The sequence below is a fragment of the Sphaerodactylus townsendi genome, linkage group LG04 (assembly GCF_021028975.2).
Source record: "Sphaerodactylus townsendi isolate TG3544 linkage group LG04, MPM_Stown_v2.3, whole genome shotgun sequence".
NCBI classification, from domain to species: domain Eukaryota; kingdom Metazoa; phylum Chordata; class Lepidosauria; order Squamata; family Sphaerodactylidae; genus Sphaerodactylus; species Sphaerodactylus townsendi.
The window spans coordinates 38141222-38162791 of NC_059428.1; the positions used below are offsets into that span (position 1 = coordinate 38141222).

The window sequence follows — 21570 nt, forward strand, 5'->3', positions numbered from 1 at the left end:
ATTTTTCTGAGAGGAAGAGCTGGCTCACAAGTACCTAGATGACTTGATATAACAGAATGTGTGAAATCATTCAGCTGAAAACCATTGTTTCTGAGCTGACATGAGTTGACTGGAAAATTCTGTTTGGTAATGTTTAATCTGTAATGACTCACAGTGCAATCCTAAACAGAGTTATGCCCTTCCATGTTTGTTGACTTCAATAGATTTCTGAATGGCATAACTGCTTAGGCTGCCACCATCGTTCACATACGGCAGTAGCCCTGCGGAGCTGTTGTTTCCAACTGAGGCATGCACCGACCAGCCCAACGCTTTCGTGAAAATGAGTGAAATATTTCTGACCAAAGGGCCCTGTCAGTAGAACAATTGCAAAATTGTCTGGTGTTAAAATAGATGCTCATCTGCTGCTACCCTTGCTTCTCCCTTTCCTTCCATTTTTCACTTTGCCACTGGAACAAGATGTTGACGTCCCGATTATCAGTAACAGAAATGGACCAAGAAGGATTGAAAGCTGTTGAATTTGAATGGATAGGAACATAAATTCAGATGTTTACAATGGTCCACGGCATTCATTATCTGCTGGATCTGTCCAGTGGTCCATACAGTCCAGTGTCCTACTTCAGACAACAGCCGATGAATTAGTTGCCCTGGAAGCCAAACAAAGAGGGCATAGAGGCTGAAGACTTCTCCTGATGCTGCCTCCTCAGATATTCAGAGTTTTGCTGCCTCTATATGTGGAAGTTCCCTTAACTGATCATGGTTAATAGACATTGGTGGATTTCACATCCAGGAATCTGTCACTCCATTTTAAAGAAGAAGAACATGAAGAACAAGAAGAAGAACAAGAAGAAGGGAGGAGGAGGAGGAGGAGTTTGGATTTATATTCCCCCTTTCTCTCCTGTAGGAGACTCAAAGGGACTTACAACCTCCTTGCCCTTCCCCCCTCACAACAAACACCCTGTGAGGTGGGTGGGGCTGAGAGAGCTCCTAAAAGCTGTGACTAGCCCAAGGTCACCCAGCTGGCGTGTGTGGGAGTGCACAGGCTAATTTGAATTCCCCAGATAAGCCTCCACAGTTCAAGTGGCAGAGCATGAAATCAAACCCGGTTCCTCCAGATTAGAATGCACCTGCTCTTAACCACTACGTCAAGACGGGCAGGGAACTGGGAACTGAAAATGGCTTGGGGCAAGCCAATTTTGATCAGCACCAATAGTTTCATTCACAGGCATTGGCTCACCCTCTGATGAGCAGCAGTGCAGGAGAATTCAATTGCTGATTGGATCCTGTCTTTACCATGAAAGTAGTCCCCAAGGTGTTGGGATTTGCCTGGGTTTCTTCCTGACTACCAGCAGCCCTCCAAGGCATCAGCCTGCCAGGGAATTCCCAATAAATTTCCCATTCTGTCCCCCTCAGATATCCTTGAGTGACAGGTCAGAGTGCAAAGAACAGTGCGCTAGAGATAAGAGGCAAAAGCAATGGGAAGCCGAGAGGTGGCACTCCTTTAACTCAGGCGCTTGACATTTATGGACAAAGAGCCCAGGGATCAAAAGGTTTCATCAAATTGATCTTGCAGGGGAAGATTTAGGAGCCCTTTTTCATAGCTACTGGAGTGATGTTAAACCAGGAAGTGTCAAGAGACCCTCTCAGAGATGACAGCCGTTGTCGATAACAAGGGTATGTGTCTTAGAGCAGCTGCTATGACTGCATGTGTTTTTGAAGATGTTTTCCCCCTTTGTTACAAGTACAGTTGGTGCTTAAGGGACACGCTAATGTTTTGTGGAAACAAATCACTCGCTTTCTTCTTGAGTGCAACACTGATTGCACTGGGGGATTTTAGAATATTTCCATGTCTCATTCTTTTTATCATTTGCATCAACTTGAGCAGTTCTGTCATGAAAACCAGAGCTTGAAAATCACTAGGGCTAGATACGATATAAAGAGACAGGTTGTCTTCCACTTTCCTGAAAGTTCTGGCAATGGATTGTAGCACCTTTACCTGTGGTTCTTCCAAGACCATGGGGAGCCCATCACTCAGCTTTCCGGTATATTTCAGGTCCTCCCCTCAATCAATCCAAATATCATTAATGACTGACCCAGATACCCCCCCTTTTTTTAGAAGAAGAAGAAGAGTTTGGATTTATATCCCCCCTTTCTCTCCTGCAGGAGACTCCAAGGGGCTTACAATCTCCTTGCTCTTCCCCCCTCACAACAAACACCCTGTGAGGTAGGTGGGGCTGAGAGAGCTCCGAGAAGCTGTGACTAGCCCAAGGTCACCCAGCTGGCATGTGTGGGAGTGCACAGGCTAATCTGTATTCCCCAGATAAGCCTCCACAGCTCAGGCGACAGAGCTGGGAATCAAACCCGGTTCCTCCAGATTAGATACACGAGCTCTTAACCTCCTACGCCACTGCTGCTGCTTTTACACTATGGCATTTGGCCTGAAATAAGCAGAGGGTAAAAGTTGTGAAATTATCTAGTCCTTTGAATACTTGATGTGTTCTTCAGTTCTACTCTGTCAGGCAATAGAGACTGGGAGGTGTAAAGGGCTTGGCTTGCCTCAGCTCCATCCTCTTAAAGGAGGCAGGCATGGAGGAAAAGACAGCCAGTCATGTAGCTGGCTGGATGACCTTTTTTCAAGCACTATACGGGATTCAGGTGGTTGAGTGAGTCATCCCATGTGGGGCTTGGGTGCACAGGGTGCCGCCTCCCTTGTTCAGGCCCTTCTTGCCATAAGCTGGCTGGCCTGGCCCAGATGGCGGGGAGGCCATCAACCTGTGGAACCGCTAGCCATAATGGCTAATCCTCCTCTATGTCTAACCAGTGGTACTTTGTTCTTAGGTTCTGTTGACTCTGGCCTGAATCTATACAACTATAATCAAACTACACAGTCCATATTTTCAAATGTGTTTACAATCATTTGGTTGGTGTTTCAGTAAACCACACCGCTGGAGGAACCAAATCCTCTAATCCAATTCCAGTATGATATTCTGACTTAACGGAGCTTGTAAGCACATTTAATAGATTAATGTCTTATGCCATTCTCAGTGGTTTAGAAACTACATGTGCCACTTTTCTGAGCACTGTTGCTCAATAAGGCATTTGCTCCGTGTTTCAGGAATGTGGGTTAGGCCTCTGTCTGGTGGGGACTGTGCTTTGCAGTTGGTTTCCATTTTGAAACAGCCGCTGCTAGAGAAATGAGTAAGCGTCAAACCTCCCAGAGATGTAGGCCTCACGTTGGGGATGCAAGCAAATGTGGTTCTTTTGGTGGAAAGTAATTGGAAGTGTGGCAGCTTGCACACTTCCACTGTTTTACATCAACACATCTGATTTTGGACTGCCAGATTCTGTGTGCTGACTGAATTGATCTCACAGTATTGTCCAGCGCTCCATGGAGCCACCCGTCCACATCTCTCTCTGCACTGTGCCACAATGCTCATCATTCGTCTGAGTACAGCTTTTAAGTCTTCCCAATTTAAGACTGTTCTAAAAAGTTGCATGCAAGTGAGTGATGAGCACTATTGTTGCAAATTAAGCTGCTGACACCTATATATATTTTTTTAAAATACAGTAACTTGGCACCTTCAAAATTAACAGCATCTGAATGTTATTAGTGCCCTGCTATCCTGACCAGAAGGATTCAGAGCTAAGGACAGCTCCAGATTTTGAACATGTGACATTCAAATGTGTTTTAATTCACCAATGTATTCAAAGGCTGTTGCTTTCAGCACACAGTCTTTCTGTTCCTAAAATGAGCGAAGCTTCCCTAGGAGGCTTATAAGGGTGCCAGCTGGCCATATATTTATAGGCCTAAGGCATTAAGGCCCATTCAGCCTGAGGTACAAGAAATTTTTAAAAAATAATATATCTGCCCAGGGGAGGCTCAAGCTGCTTCTTAATCTCCCAGGGTTTATTCAAGTGTCATAGTTTCTATGCAGAAGCGGGTAAAAAGCATGGTGGGGCTCCATATGGCAAAACTATCTGTGTGGAAGCCAACAGCCATTAGAACTGTGTTGTTTTGGCAAAGAGATGGGGTTGAGTCAAACTGTATGAAAAGTGACTTCAAAGCATTACAATCAGTGTTGGATTAACCTAGTAGCAAAAGTAGTGTGTGCCATGGGCTCAACATTTTCAAGGGTCCCACACTAAACGTTAGGATGCGGTCTGGTGAAATCGGCATCTCACTGTATTCTCACAATCTAGGAACACTGTTGTTTACATACTGGGGGAGCTGAATGCTGCATGGTACATGCAGGTTCTTCCTGCATGCAGGAGTGCGTTGGCGTCTTGCTGTGGTGTGGTGCACAGGTGTGGTGAAGTAATATCATTGAAGTGTCAGACATTTGTTGTATTATGTTGCTGTACAGTAAATAAAAAAACGGAATTACTTTATGCAGGTAAATAATTCGTGTTTTTACATGCATTTATTTAAATGTAGCCCCCCCTTATAACATATGCTACAGGCCTTGCACTAGCTTAATCAGGCCCTGATTACAGTCACCGCAGAGAGTGTCCACAAGTAGTTTTCAGAGACGTCAATACAGGAATCCTAAAATATGAGACGATCTTCAGTAGCTCCCTTGATTTGGTAATTAAGGTAGAAAATCCCAAACTACTCCCCAAGCCATTTCCAGCCAGTGTAGTACAACACATATCAAAAGCCTACAGAAGTTATCATATGAAATTCAGACCACTGGTAGAATCATATAGCCATCTAGTCCAACCCTTTGCTCAGTGCAGAACCAGCTTAAAGCATCCCTGACAAATGTTCATCCAGCTGCTCTTAGAGGATTGCAAGAGAGGGGGAGGGTGCTCACCACCTCCTGAGGCAGCCAATTCCACTGCTGAACTACTCCCACTGTAAAAAAAAAATTCTTAATGTCTAGCTGGTACCACTCCTGCCACCTTTTATTGCCCTTTTTATTTTTTTCAGGAGTGGCAGTAGCAACTACAACTGGCAGAATGCTCCTGTAAAGGTCTGTACTTAGACCACAGTCACATTCTGACTCATTTCTCTGCAACTCATAAGGAGAATATCAAAGCTCATAAGGAGAATACCAAAGCTTTCCTCCCTCCCTAAATACTTTACAAACCCAGGCCCACTTTCCAGTTTTGTCCCTTTATTCTACTATCTTCCTTTATTCAGCTCTGTGTCTTCTCCCCCATTGTTTCCATGATCAGCAGTACATATTTTGCTCCTCTGACTTTAGCCACCCAACCTTTCTAACACTCTTTCCCCCTCTCACACCTCTGTTCCTCAAAATATGCCCAGCTCTTTTCTGGTCTTGAAGTTTCTTCTGAGTTCTCACCCTAATTTACACAATTTCTTGTTTCTCAGCTCTTCATCACAAGTCTCACTCTTCAACTATCCTTCCTTGCAGTGCGTTACGTATTCTGCACCCTCTGGTTAGCAAGCTTGACTGAGATAAACTCTCATCTTGCTATGCTTTTTAACAGTCTTCAGCATATCCCAGTGTGAATTTAAGGCCAGTCAAACTGACAGTGTTCTCTTCCCACATATATATTGGAAGTGTGAATATTGATCATGAACAACTCTTCAGATAGGAACTAGAGGCTACATTGTCACAAGTACAATAGATCTTCAACTAACTGATCTGCTGAATAACAGGCCTTTTTTTTTAAAGCTCTCTTGGATCAGACCAACAGACATCTGTTTCCAGCCATGGCCAGCTAGCAAAGCTCACAAGCTGTGAATGCCTCCCCCACCCCCACATTTTAAATAAATAAATAAATTCACACTCTGAGCCCAGCTTTAGTTGGGGAGAAAGGGATAAAAATATAATAAATAATCAAGAAGCATGCTGTTCAGAGTTTGGGAAGCTGACTCATAGCTCTGGCAAAATTCTAAGAGCTAAGCAAATATTGCATACATTTTCTTTACTCAGCTATACTCCTGAATCTAAGTATAGTATTGGCATGCCACACACTGCATTGGTTTGCACTCAGTTCACATTTTCAGGATTATTTATGGAATCACAAGGACTCTTTGAAGTAAAAGCTCAGATTCTGAAGCAAAAATATGCATTGTTGGGGAAGAGTTCACAGCAAATTCAGTTTGTTGTCATAGCAGACAAGATACTTCAACCCTAACCACAAACTAAACCATGGTGGGGAGGGGTTAAAACTTTCTGACCAATTGCATTGGCACATCCTTGAGTGCTGTTACCTGCAGAGAGTATTCTAGAATTAGAACAACCCAGCCAGCCATGAAGCTCCTCCAGGGCCAGTCATTCTTTTTCAATCAAACCTACTTCACAGCATTGTTGTGGGGTTTAAACAGAAGAGGGTATACCACCTGGAATTCCTTGAAGGAAGGACAAGATTAAAATGTAATACACAGATGTGTGGGTGTGCATGGTGCATATATATACACTCAGTATTCTGCCTGAAGACCCATGGCCTTATAAAGCTGAGCAGTTATGTAGTGGGATAAGCAATTTCAAGATAAGATAGTAACACTCAATCTTTTCTATACCCATTGTCCCCTTATTTCAAATACTTCCAAATGTGGAGGGGGGAGGAGCAGCAGTGGCGTAGGAGGTTAAGAGCTCGTGTATCTAATCTGGAAGAACCGAATTTGATTCCCAGTTCTGCTGCTTGAGCTGTGGAGGCTTTTCTGGGGAATTCAGATTAGCCTGTGCACTCCCACGCACGCCAGCTGGGTGACCTTGGGCTAGTCACAGCTTCTCGGAGCTCTCTCAGCCCTACCAACCTCACAGGGTGTTTGTTGTGAGGGGGGAAGGGCAAGGAGATTGTAAGCCCCTTTGAGTCTCCTGCAGGAGAGAAAGGGGGGATATAAATCCAAACTCTTCTTCTTCTTCTTCCTTCCTGCCATTTTTTTGGTGGTGGTGTGGTGTTGGAAAGTGTCATCAAATTGCAACTGATTTATGGCAATCCTGTAGGGTTTTCAAGGCAAGAGAAATGCACAGTTAATTTGCAATTGCCTGCCTCTGTGTAGGAACCCTGGACTTCTTTGGTGGTCTCCCATTCAAATATTAACCAGGACTGGTTCTGCTTAGCTTCTGAGATCTCATAAGATCGAGCTAGCTTGGGTCATCTAGGTCAGTTTTTCTACAGATGAATTTGTTTTTGGTCTTGCAGCCCATTGAGAAAAAAATGGGAATGAGAGAAGTGGTTGCTTGAAAGAATAATCAGGTGGATTCAGTACTGCTTCCTACTCACCTGTTGTCTGCTTGAAATTAGCTACTGTACCAGTTGCAGTTTTTTGGTACTATCTGAAAACCCTACCCCACATAGCCCACCAGTGACCAGGAAGCACCTAGCCACCATACATTGGGATTGTGCTGAATCCCTACCCCATTTTCCTCACCATTTCTGTCTTGCCCCCCAACTGAATAGCAAGGTCTGGTTGGAAGGTCTCTTATCTAAGCAAGAAACTTATGCTTAAGTATGCATGTGAAGGATAAATACTGTTAGCTAAAATTATAATTTTATTTTAACTTTCAATTCTGCCTTCGTTTCTTTTCAGTTTCCATTTGAGTTTCTGTCATTATTTGCTTACAAACTGATCATAGGATAGAAAATTGAAATAATAGCATAAGGCAGACATTTTTGCTAATTTTCCCCATGCCTGAGTTGTCTAGCAAATTACTGCTGGGGGGAGGGCTTCCTTGTAGAGATGAGGGATATGCTCCTTCTGTAGTTCACATATTCTAACTGTCACATGGAGGACAACAAAGTGTTTAACTTGAGATGGTGTCTTTGAGGGTAGTACCTTTAGCACATTCTTTTAATGTTCTATTTTGGATGTTCAAATTTGGTTCACCTGCCATAGATAATGGGAGCATGTAGTATACATGATCACCATTATGTGTGAATAGATCAGCATATGTGTTTTTCAGTGTATGTACTTCTTCAGTATATACATACACACATCATCAAAAATTAATTCACAGATGGAAAATGTATACATTTTGCACTGTTTATTCAAACTTTGCATATCAGGAGGACTAGGGGGTGGTATGCATTGTGGTTGCTGCCTACCAAGATAAAACAACTAAAAAGGGCTATAATCATTCCCAGCACTTAGAAATGGAGGGAGGGGTATTTGTATGCTAGTGATCAAATAGAGCACCGAAAAAAATGATACAAAGCAAGGCAAACTTGAACTAAAAGTGGTCCAATCTTTTTATTTCCACAGTTCCACCAAAGATCTCCAATATCTCTTCAGATATCACTGTGAATGAAGGCAGTAATGTGACCCTGGTATGTATGGCAAATGGACGCCCCGAACCTGTCATCACCTGGCGGCACCTTACCCCTACAGGTATGAAGTCTTGGTCTGTGGCATCAACCACTGTGTTGTTTAACTGTTTCAAGTTGTTCCTTACGTTCTTATTTGGGGGCACAAAAGATCCAGCAGCTATCTGGTCATTTGCTGGACAAAGTACTGGATATTTCTGTATATCAGAGTGTACCAGGCACACTCTCAAATTTGGGAGTTTCTGCTTGCAGGTTGGCATATATTTTTATCTAAAAGTCAGCCATTTTTGTCACCCATCGCTACCAGCAGACAAAGAGAACAGGTCTTGCTCTTCTAATAACGAGTTCAAGGTGAGCTTTACAAAACCACAAAATTAACTTCCTGTATAGTGCCAGTATTCACTTCCTACTTACACTCTTCACTATAGACTATTTCTTCAGATAGTTTCTTTTTTTAAAAAAAAGAGTTTCTTTTCCCACTCCGGTTGAGCAACATAAAGGAAGTAAAGTGATCTTTTATGCAGGGAATGCTTACTGTGGGACTCTTCACAGTGGGCTTGCATATGCAGACATTCCATGGGTATAGTTTTCTTTGTCACTGCCTCTGTATGAATGAAAGAACTACACCACTTGTATGTCTGCCGGTCATGCAAGCACAGAGACCTGCCTATCCTAACACTGCAGTTCTCCATGCGTTTCATCTCAATGGGGAACTGAAATGGTCTAGTTATTCCACCATCCCATATTATTAATATAAATACTACTACTACTGATAATGAGAGTAAAAAATGTCTTGTGCTGTGTTTTGTGATTTAGTCCTATGCCCAGTGCAAATAGCACTACAATAAGCAAGAGAGCAGAACATGCCAAGAAGAAACGGGGCGAAAGGAGGGAATGGAGCCAAGAAGAGAAATGTGAACAGAGCCAAGAAGAAAGAATGTTTTCTCCACTGAATTCTGAAATGCCTCCCTGTTCCCTTCTGTTGTTGTCAGTACTAGGTATAGACGTGCCAGCCACTGCAGTGTGCTGGAAATATAACCTATTTCCCTCCCCCCTCATAATTAAGTTGTATATTACAAATCTGCTAACTTCTAAGACCCAAATTTTGCTATGAGGGGCATCTTATTGAACATTTGATCCTCCTCCTTACTGGAAAATTAGCTAGCAGTTTCCTTTGATGTTATCAGGGAAATCATCCAACATCATGCACTGAGCACTGCTATGTATGAAGAATTGGATAGATATTCCTTGCTGTGAAAATGTACATGAGGAAGCTCCATTATTACTCCATATGTACTTTCTGGGGCAGTAGGGCATTGCTTGGTGAGTGCTATCAGGCTGTATGTGTGTTATCATTTGAAGGGTCTGATGGATAAATAATTCACAGGCTCTTGGATGTATCCCTAGCTATTGAGAGATCATCTCCAACTAAAGTAAGGTTCTCATGCTCCAGTCGAGGGCCTGGAATTACAACTGCTGTTTAGTTTACAGAAAGCAGTTCTTGTAGGGAAAAATGGTTTCTTTGGAGCGTATCCTGTATGACATTATACCCTACTGAGGACCCGCCCTTGGCTAAATTCAAATTCCTGGAATTTCCCAATTTGGAGTTGGCAACCCTCATTAATTAGCTCCCACTGAACTAATCATCTTGAATTGCATTCAGACATCATGAACTAATTTGTGCGTGAAAAACACCATCTCAGATTGTTGCCATGCTTCTTATCACATCTGTGATAAGGCTCCCTGGGTTTGGATACCTTGAATCAAATGTTTTCTGTAATACCTGAATGCAGGTGGCTGGACAAATCCTAGTTTTTATCTCCTCATGAAGCAGGATTTTAACTAAGGATTAAACTAGGATTTAGAATCCAGTTTGTGGGGAAGAAACAAGACATCACTTTCCTTAGGCATTTGGAGTCTTAGGCATTTGGAGTCTTGAAAGACCAAAGTTAGATTCAAGTCTTAGCGCGATCTGCACTATGACATATGTTCATCATTTGCAAAAAATTAAAAAACCCTCTTCAACACTTCGCAGATCTATTTTCATTCTTCCAGTTTTGCACCATTCTTCAAAACTAAACTGTGGGAAGTCCCTTGTTGCATCACTTCTGCACTAATGATGCATTTATGGCATCCTCAGCTGAAAGGATATATGAGAGAAAGTTAAAAAATATATTTCTTATTAAACGCAGTAGTTTGTTTTCTCACCTTGCCATCTGATCTACTACATATGCAGAAATCACATCTCATATATTTTCCTCACACCAGCCACCAATTTCCAAACCCAAGACCTGCCTATAGCAAGCCCGTTTTCTCCCTGGTGAGATAGTTAAATTGTCATAGTTGCTGTCGACTGTAGCATTGAAGCCTGGGGAAAGGGGAGGGGAAGGAGGTATGAGAAGAGCTTTAATAATTCAGATGGCAAATATCGATGCAAATCAGCTTTAATTCTTGGAGGTATTCTGGTAATGAAAGCTGAAATGCCATTTCTCAGGATATCAGCCCTGATTCGTTCTTCATGACGGCTCTGCCACTCCTGTGCAGTAAACAGATCTGAGATGAGCAAGCAGGGAGAAAAACAGCCCAACTTTCTTGATCCAGGCATATTCCTCTTTTTTGATTCATGGCAAGTGAACTGCAAAACTCGGATGAGCATTCCTACTAGCATGCTCAGGGATCTCCTATCAGACAGCTTTACCATGAGGAAATGACCCAGGCAATCGACATAATTGCTTTTAGGTGCCCCCTCTCAGATCTAAAAGCCCAGACAGCCCCTTGGTTTACTGAAGGGCTGCAGACAAGGAAAAGAGACACTGTTCTGTCATGATTTTGGTTCTACCTCAAAGGTGATAGGGGACTGGCCTCCATGAAGCAGATGAACAGACAATCATTTCACTGGTCTGTGGTATGTGATGTGCAATAAAATAACATTCTTCTTAGCACTTGGCAAACTTTATTTATTAAGACTACTTTCCATTACACCCAATGAGCTTCAGGGCTGAGGGAGAAATTCAACCAGGTTTTCTCCAGTCCTGTTCAAATGTGTATTAGTATGTTTGAGTGTTCAAAATGCTCCCCATATTTTGCTTACAACTCTATAAAGTACCATAAGTGACCTTTTATCAGCCATGTCTCTGAGAAAGTAATTTTCCTAGGCCACCTAGTTCATAGCTGAGGCAGGATTCAGAACATGGACTTCTTGATTCATTGTTCAGAGGCTATGTCTTCATTGGGAAGTCACCTCATTTGGACTTCCTTTCTTGAGTGAGTTGTCACTCATGGTTAAATTTTACAGAGACTTGGGCATGTGATTAAGTGATAAACCTGTTTTGCATTCAGAAGGTCCCAGCTTGAGCCCCTGATATCTCAAGTTAAAATGATAATTCGTGATGTGAGACCAACCTGACATCCAAAAAAGCAGTTGTTAAGAGTAGACAATAATAAGGTAGTCAGGACAAGACCACTGCTTTTACTATGAGACTTTTACCAAATGTATTCATAGTTTTTCCACTTGCCTGAGGGGATGACCTGAGATGCAAAATTATCACAACGCTATGGAAACAAAGCAATCAGAATGGGTGCTTAACAAACGTAGGTGCCAGATTATGCCTAAACCGTGTACCTGTTCTATGAAAGTTGCCTCTTTCTAAAAGGTGAAGCGTGAATATATAATATAACAGATGGTGTTCCTTCACATATTAGCTAGCACCTTTATTTCTAATTTGCACTTGTGGGCAGTATAGCTCTCTCACATTACCCTAACAAGTCCTCTACCTGTTCTTTTCTAAGGCCTGTGCTGACACATGTTCAGCATTTACCCTAATTAACTCCCCAAGTGCTTTCTTGAATTATTAGGTGTAGTGGGATGAATGCTCTGGCAAGTCTTAGTTTGTCACTTATCCAGGCACTTCTCATGCTGGCGTCCTTTACCTATACACAGTGGGCTGCTTCAGTATGAGGCAATTGGACATGGTAAAATCCTTCTTGTATCGTTCTGCATTGTCACAAAGTCGCCATGCTCACTGATGAGATTTAATAAAAGCAATGTGAGAAAATGTGCTAATGAATGTATTGTATGCCAGAATTCAGATATGCACCCTCAGCAATGTGAGAAATTAATGTGAGAAACTCACACGCAAGCTATGTATGAAGCACAGTCCCATTACCTTGCTTTCCTCTGTTGGGAAACTTTATATGACTTATTTATATTTGAAACTGGCTTCATGACTGGAAACTGAGGGTGTTTTGGGAGAGCAGGCTGAATTCTGAAGAGGGAATTCAGGGCTGAATCATTGCTTGGCTTTTTTGAACCTGGCACGGAAATATATATAGCCTTTCCAAAGAGTGTGCTTTGTTTAGCCTGGATAAACTTAAAAGCCATATCTTGGCTCTATATCTTGAGAGTATCTGTGAGCCAAACATTACATGTTTCCCATCAGCTGCAGACTTTTGGATTTAATTCACCAGTTATTGTTGTTGTTGTTGTTATTGTTGTTGTTGTTATTTTATTCATTCATTCATTCATTCATTCATTCATTCATTCATTCAACTTAATAAACCGCTCTCCCCCGAAGGGGAGAGTATAATAACTTTTATTTTAGAATAATAACTGATGAATATTATATAAATTGCAATAATAACAGACAAATATTATCACACTGCTTGTTTTCATTGTAGCCTCCCCGGGGAAACTGATAAAGGACTTCCTTCTGTCCAGGGCAATGAAGCAGGGTTACTTTGTTGTCTTCTGTCCTCTACGTTAATGATATAGCAGCAGTGAATTCCCATTCCCCTGTTCAAGCTACCAATCAGAGCCCCTTGTTTTGTGCAGGCAACATGGTCCCTCTATTCCAATCACCAAAGGGTCTGTATAGATTGCTAATGGTAATCAACAACAACAACAAAACCTTTATTGGCATAATAAAATAGATTATTATAAACAGAGTACAATTAAATGGTGGATGAGATAATACTGTGTTAGTAATCTTAAAGAATGAGTAGACCGGTCAAGGAGCTATATCTATAACACCTGATTATCAAGTTGTTAATAAAATGTTAATATGCTCTAAGGCGTTAAGCTTTATAACAGAGCATACAAATTTGCCAACTTTTTCTGTAACTTCCCTAGAGTCGTCATCCAATAAGTACACAATCTTTTGATGTTCAGATAGGCCTTCTCTGTTAGTGAGTAAAGGAGAAAGCAGATGATGTCTAACAGACAAATAGAAAGGGCAATTCAAAAGGACATGAGGGACAGAGTCAGTTTGATGCAACTCACGTGCACAAAGCCTTTGGTGATACGGAGTTTTTAATTGTCTCCCCTTGGTCACAGCTGAGGGGAAAACATCACACCTTGCCAAAGTGAGAGCTCTGCGGTGGTTGGGCTGTGTTAGCTGCCAGAAGTAATTGGCTGTTTTGGATAGACTAAGGGGTAGCCTTAGAAATAAGGAGGAACAAAATTTGTTTGCGGCACGATTGCTAATGGTATTTCAGAACTATTGCACTGGAGAAAACTTGTTAATAAATTGTGGAAAAAAAGTTCTGGTCTTTTTGAGATCTTTTCAGCCCAAGCAAGCCTCCTGAAAACTGCATAATCAGCCAGCAGAGCAGATGTCCCAGGTCACTTTCGCACATGCAGAATAATGCACTTTCAATCAACTTTCACAACTGTTTGCAAGTGGATTTTGCTATTTCGTACAGTAAAATCCAGCTGCAAAGTGCATTGAAAGTGCATTGAAAGTGCATTATTCCGCATGTGTGAAAGTGCCCCCAGTTTAATCACCCAGGTATTCTTTTTCAAGCTTTTCTCTCATGGAAAGCTCTGAAAGAGTGTGCTGTGCTTTCAATGGCCAGTTCTTCAGTGGTAATTTGTCACCTTTTCTCCCCTCTGTGCTGGGACTCAGGATGTTCCTGAAGCAATTCAAGGCTTTAGGGCTAAAGTGCTTTCTCAGCTTTTATGTGGGGTGGCCTTGGATCACTGGGGTTAAAAGCTCTGTTGGTCAACCTTTTGTAGAGTTCCTTGTTGTATTGCCTCTGTGCCTTTCCAATTAGAACTGGGTTTGGAATCAGTGGAGTGCCAAGCTTAGAAGCCAGCGTTTCACTTTTGTTCTTGTTTTGTGAGGATCTTAGTCTTTTAATTTCTCTTGTATGGTCAGATCTTTATGTTTCAAACATAAACACTATGTTTCAGACACTATGTTTCAAACACTAGTGTTCCAGACATTTTAAGGAATCCAAACATTTTTAGGGATGTCCCTTTCATTCCTCTTGTTTGTTGGTCCATAGGCTTTAGACGGAAAACTGGTGGATTATATTGCCAGTCAGCTCTTTGCAGTGCTCATGCTGTATGCAGTTTTTGGTATTATGCCTCCTCTTACCCTTCCATCTTATTTTAATCAACTGTCTGTCCCCAGTTTTCTTTTGGTCAGGCTAAATGCTTTCCCCATTGCTGTTTTGACACGTAGATTCTGAGGACTACCCCACTCAGATTATATGCACGTGGGTCTTTATCGCATATTTTCTTTAGTTGTGTGTTGGTAACCCTTTTGAGATACAGTCAGTGATAACTTTCTGATTTTCCCCTTGTTTCTATGCATCCCCTGCTTGCACATACCAATGCTGGTGCTTTTTTGGCTGTAGCTAAATTACTGGCAGTGAATTTTATGGGACGATAGAATGGAGAGGCTGGTTATGTCCAAAACTGGGTCACTGGGTTGCTCTTTTAAAAAAAAAAAAAAGATTCAGCATGTAGAACAGAGGATGTATCTGGTTGCTTGGAAAAAAAATAAAGCCTGGAAAATCAAAGTGTTCTTCTTAGGAGAATTAAAGAACAGGTTGGTGCATTTCATGAACTGATGGTAATAAGCTCTCCATGACAACATGCAGAGCCCTCTGGGGGTGGGCGGTATAAAAGTCAAATAAATAAATAAATAAATAAATAAATAAATAAATAAATAAATAAATAAGCAGCAACAACAACAATAATTGTCTGTGTGACCCTAAGCAGCACTGGCAATATTCCTATTGGAACATAGCCTAGGTTCAATATTTTTGGCAAAAATCAGTATTTTTTGAGTTTGGTTTATTTGACCTGGAAATTTTCAAAAAAGCCAATGCTACGTATTGACCCCCCCCCCCAAAAAAAATTCTGCTTATTAAGCCCTAACCCCCCCCAAATATGCCTGCCTCTGGAATCCTTGTAGGTCTGGGAAGCAGCAAGTGTTAAAGAACTGAACCCGTGCTGATTGCTACCCTTTGAGACTCACATAGACTTCAGAGGCAGACACAGAGTTGAATTCTAGGCCTAGCCAGCATTGAACTGTGGGCTTAGTGTGGCTGGGAAATTTGGAGGTAAAATCAGCAGTATAAAGATCCGGCTAAGCCGGGCCTGCAATTCAATGCTAGATTCAACTTGGCTGGGTCTGCTTTTAAACTGCAGACTTTGGAGGCAGAACTCACAGTTGAATGCTGGTCCCAGCCAGACCACAGGTAGGTGGAGGAGGGAGTAGGGAGAGAGTGGTTTTTTTTTAAGATGACAGGCTGAACAGCCTGAAAAATGCAAGGCACCCAGCTGCTTTGGTGCTCTGAAAGCCCCCTCTCTCCCTCTCCCCTGGGAGAGGGAAGGACTGGGCTTTTAGTGCCTTGGAGCAGCCTGGCGGCAAGGTGCCCAACTTGTCCACTGCTCTGAAAGCCCCCACGCTCCCTCTCCCCTGGGGTGGTGGGATTCATTCAGTCGGCTCGTCGAACCACACAAAAAATTAGCTACCGGTTCTGCCAAACCAGTGCAAATTGGCTGAATCCCTTCACTGCAGTAAGGGGACTAATAAAACGGCAAGACTAAACAAACCTCTTCAAGCTCCCATTGGTGGTACAGCTGTTGAGGAGTGTCCTAATGATTCCTTGCTCCCTTGCTTTCTACTTCAAAGAGTAATGTGAATACAATCTCCAGATTTGTGGACCCGTTGTCGACTGAAGTGGAGGTCTTGCTCAGCCTTGGCAACCTTATTGCAAATATTGTGGAAGTTATATTTAAGGAACTCACCAACATCAATTTTAAATTGAATAGCATTAGAAAGTCTACTCTGGGGGAATTAAGGCACCAGCAAGATATTAAAACAACTCAGAAAATTGACATCAATGAGAGGCAACCTTGGAATCCTTTGGTTACCAAAACTTTAATCTATGGCAACAAAGTTTGCCTCAGGGTATTTAACTATCAAAATCTTTGTCTCCCTGGAGCTCTTTAGGCTTGGCCGGAGGCCAACTTAGTGTTCTATTGAAAAAGAACCCAAGCTAAATAGATCTAGTATCTGCACAAAGACTTGATAATACCAATTACTCCTATGTGTCAGAAAGATTTATGCTTTTATTTAAATCAGAAAACATCCCACAGCAACTTTTAAGACAAACTATAGCTCTTGCAAAAAAAAAAAAAAGGGGAGGGTTATACAATGTGTGTTTTTAAAAATCTAAATATTGTTCCATTAATTGCTAGAAACATAATTGGTGAACATAACATGCTAACAAATATCCCTGACTTTACATATAAGTGGGAACTGAATGGTAACTATGTTGAACAAGTTAAAAGCTTTAGGTACCTTGGCTTTAACTTTCACCATCAGGCCTCTTGGCCCACTCATAGAGCCCGGGCTATTGCAGCAGGCAAATTAAGTGCCATGGCTATTGCCAGGTTCTTCAATGGGAAAGGTCATGGTTATGTTCCAGCAGCGATCCGGACCTTTAATGCTAAGGTTATCCAGCAACTATTGTACAGAATACAAATTTGGATTGGAGCCTGGAACGGTGAGGTAGAGCCTGTGCAATCATGGCTCCTTTACAAAATCCTCCATCTCTCTCATTTTGTCTATAAACTGGCCAGCACCTTCTGGAGCCTGGGGCTTGGTATATTACCTTTAAATTTTGGGTGTGTAAATGTTATAACCAGGATGTAAACAGTCTTTCCTATCAGGTACTATTGGCAATGCACTTCACCAAATGGTGGTCTAGTATTGAAAATAAGCTGAGTGGTCTGGGGATAACAACTGAGGATTTAGCTATGTATACTGAACAGGAGGCATTTGATACGATCAAAAAAAGACTTCTCAACATTTAAATTAAATATTAAATAAAGGAAGGGTAAGTGCTGAGTGGCTAGAAAGGTGGGTTCAGATTTGGGATCCAGCAGGTTCTCACAGGTTCCCGAGAGTAGGTTACTAATTATTTGTGTGTGCCAAGAGGGGGTTACTAATTGGTGATTTTGCCACGTGATTTTTGCCTTAGTTATGCTCCTCCTCTCAGCAGTAGCGCACAGAACTTGAAGCAGTCTTGCAGGAGGTGCACCGGCGTGCGTGGCAGCCTGCGCCTGCGTGCATTGGTTTCCCGCCCAAGGACCTGCGCAGCAGCTGCGTCCTTGCCACAGCCCCGCCCCCGGAATGCCCCACCATGCCCCCGAAATGCCCCGCCCAGCCCCATTGGCGCTACGCCACAGTTTGAATCCCACCACCATGGGAACCTGTTACTAAAACTTTTGGATCTCACCACTGGGTGGGTTGCATGATATTTTAAACAAATCAGATGTTACCCTGGGTGCATTTGCTCTGCTGTGTGTATTATTATTCTACATAAAGTTTTGTGCTTCCCAAGAAGCTGGTTTATAGATACACTTTGGTAAATGGGCTCATTACAATGAGTTTGCACATTTCTATTTCTGAATGGAATGCTGCCACAGGGAAGAGTGCACATAGTGATGTGGTGATATTCAAACCAGCTGTGTTTTCATGTTTAGGATACGAAAGTGAGTACAATGGTCATGAAAGTCAATCTGTCTTTACTTCATCAGCAAACAAGCTGTAGCAACAATGATTCCATCAAAATAAAAAGAAATTACCGCACATTTTCACAGGAAAAATTAAAATACATATTGATCATCCTTTTACATAATTTGCTAAGGGTTGGAATGTCTGACAATGAACTACTAACCAATGGGCTTGTAGGACTCACGAAACAGGTTGCAAAGTGAGTCTTGCATGCCCATTAGTTGGAAGTGCATCTTTCACATTCCAACCCCCTCCCCCCTCCCTTCCCGAGACCTGCAACAACAAGGCAGCATCTGGGCTGTCTCCCCACACCCCACTTCCAAAGGCCTCCAGTCTTTGGAAAGCAGGGGGGGAGGAGACAGCATGATCCTTCATGCGGGACATAGCTAGCTCTATCTCATATGCAAGATCACACCACCACTCTTCCCAAAGCCCGGAGACCTTGGAAAGCAGGGAGGAGACAGCACAATCCTGCATGCGGGACAGGGCTAGCTCCATCCAACATGCAAGTTCACCCTCCCCTCCTCTTCCCAATGCCTGGTGCCATTGAATGGGGTGGGAAGAAAGACAGCACTAGGGGTGCCTATGGAGATAAGGGGAACTCTCCCCTTCTTCACTGGCACCCTGCTGACTCACCCTCCCCTTTACAAATCCAGGACCCCAGATTTGTTTATGGTAGGGGGGCCATGGAGATGGGGAGAACTATTTCCATCTTCACAGGTACCCTGGTGGCTCCTGCCAATTTGCAAAGCCCCAATTCCCCTTTGCAAACTGGGGGTGGGGTGCTTATAATTTGGAGAACACTCTCCCCTTCTTCCTAGGCACCCTGTTGACTCTCACCCTTTGCAGGAGGAGTGGCCCCCCTCAGAGGGCACCATTCCCACCAACAGCTTTTTAGAACCTGTCGTATTTGTTTGTACAATGGGCTTTACTGCGAGTTTAAAATATCTCAAAATTAAACCACTTTACAATTCAAATGGCTAATGATTCTGAGTGGAATAGTCAGTGTGCAGGTGAGCTGCACTTGCATCAGTGTGCCTCATTGTCATCTTTAGCTTCACGATGGCAGCAACCTACCTTGCCATTTGGAAAGTAACTAATATATCTCAAGGGTAGATACTTCTGCAATGAAAATGTAGATAGTTCTGCAAAAAGTGAAAGAGGGATTAATGGAGAGGGTACTCTGGCATGTTCTTTGCTTCTTCAGATTTATTTTGCTATAAATCTAGAAGACAACTAAGATTGTTACTTCTGGCTTCGGAAATTTCTGGAGATTTGGGATGGTGCCTGGGGAATGAGAACTTTAAGTAGGGAAAAGAGATCAGTGGGGACGTGATGCCATAGAATACACCCTTAGTTGATGGTGTTTTCTCCAGAAGAACTGTTTTCTGTATTCTGAAGAGCAACTGTAAGTCTTAGAGAACTCCAGATCCTACCTGGAGATTGTTAACTGTTAAGGAAACCTACATTTTAACACAAAAGATCTGGTTTTTTAAAAGATGAGTGAAATGTTTGTGCTTTGCTTTGGAACAGTCAGCTTAGCAAGGAGCGTAATGTTCTGGAGAGAGGTCACGATGACTGTAGGTTTTCTTGACGTTTTCTTCACAGCACTTTTTGCTCCTTCTCTCCATTTGGAATTAAATTGAAGAAACTTCAGAGTGTGCTCTAACGTTCAAGAATAACCTTCCCACTCAGGCCAGGCTTTAGGATAGATTTTGGCAGGTCATGATTCGTCTCCAAAAGCAAAGGGAAGAGGTCCCTCTTTAGCAAGAAAGAATTTTGTTCCACTTATCTAGTTTGAGTTTGGCACACTGTTTGAGGTCTAGCACTGTACAGAACTCAGGATGACACTTTGATTAGGCATCTCACTGGGATGAATCTGGCAGGATGTATTATTGCTTTTCCTGTTGCTACTGGAGGGAGGGCAATCATTCTTTCCATCAATTCTTTAACTTTTTATCCATTTATATCTAGTGTTAAGCTGTTCTAAATACTAACATTTCCCTCTTTAAAAGTAGTATTGATGTATAAACGGCGTCCATCAAAAATTACATTTGTGTAAGAAAAGTTTTGTTGAAATTCCTGTTGTTTTGTCATCAGAACAAGATACCCAAAATTCTCCTTAGATTTAAATGTAGACAACAATTTGGCAGTAACTATAGAGAAGACCCAATGAAGTGCAACATACTGTTCTTTTGCTCAACTGATTTAGGGCACATGAAATCTCTTTTTTTCTGGTGTGTGCCTTTGCTCTTTGCAATAGTGCAAAATATAATACTGCCTTTCCTCAGACAGTGGGGGCTATTGAAATTGCTTTTTCCATTCCTGCTGGGATAAAGTTATGCTTGATGATCAGAAGAATGCCAAAAGATTGGTTTAAGTCCACTGGAGATACGCTCTGATGAGGGTGTATTCCTAAACTTTTAGGAGATGGAGGTGAGTTATCTGCAAGTCAGAATCTGAACCAGAAAACCAATTTTGAATTTGGGTATGATGATTATGGATATAGACTCTAGATTCTTTTAATTAGTTTTTGTTCCCAAACAAGGTTCCTAGGCATAAGTGTATAGCCCAGACTACCGAGTTCATGTGGGTTCCATAGTCCACACTGCCACTTGAGCTGGGAGGAATAAGGTTGCCAACTCTAGGTTGGGGAATTCCTGGAGATCTGAGGGTGTGGAAGGTGGACAGGGGCATACTCAAGGCCACTTCTAAGTTTTTGTAGACCCTAGGTGAGAGATTATGTCCTGGCCCCCTTTCTCCCCGTTGGGAAGAAAAACAGGGTACAAATAATTATCTCAGAAGAGAGCTATAATGACTTTGTCAAGATTACTCATTGAGCTATATTAAGGCTGAGGGATGATTAAAAAAACAAACCCTAGCCCTAAAAGTCCATTCTAACACTGTCATCAAGTGGTTGTCACAAAGTACTTTTCAATTCCAGTATAGCCCATTCTTTAGGTAAATCTGAGTAAAGGTTGATAATTTCTGAGTAGTGTTTGTTACAATATGGAAAAGAATGTGATTGCATGATGTAGAGAGGCCCATTCCGCATAAGCCATAAAGACCGATGTGGTGCCAGTAAAAACACTGTTGTGGGGGAGAACTTCACACAGCTACTGCTGCTGGAGCACAGCTGCACCAGCATTCCTTCCCCCCACAACAGCGTTTTCCTGACTTGCTAGTTGAGCAAGTATTTTGGAAAACGCTGGCTTTCACCTGGTGCCAAGCGAACGGGACCAGGTGGAAGCCAGCATTTTCCCCGCACTGCTGCAGGTCCCCTCTTACCTTGCCCCAGCTGCCGGCGGTCTGTGGAGGCGTCCAACACTGGAGGTGTCGCCATGGCCACGGGGATGTGACCCCTGGCCTCTCCAGTGCGACTGCGGACAGGAAAAAAGGTAAGGGGATCTTCGCCAGCAGGCCCATGTGAACGCGGTCCCGTGGGACACTGGGGCCGTTCACAGGGCACTGTGTGAACAGCCCCGGGGGGGTGCACTGGCATCAAGTATGCCGGTGC

The 21570-nt window shown here is 42.6% G+C and overlaps 1 protein-coding gene across 2 annotated transcripts in view; it reads left to right on the plus strand.

Annotated features, from left to right (window-relative positions):
- Positions 1–21570, plus strand: part of LOC125430856 (limbic system associated membrane protein) — a 576886-nt gene that overhangs the window by 356768 nt on the left and 198548 nt on the right. For both annotated transcript variants that reach the window (XM_048493154.1, XM_048493155.1), the window contains exon 3: positions 8177–8302. In XM_048493154.1, the coding sequence (XP_048349111.1) occupies positions 8177–8302 (126 nt within the window). The remainder of the gene's footprint in view (positions 1–8176; positions 8303–21570) is intronic.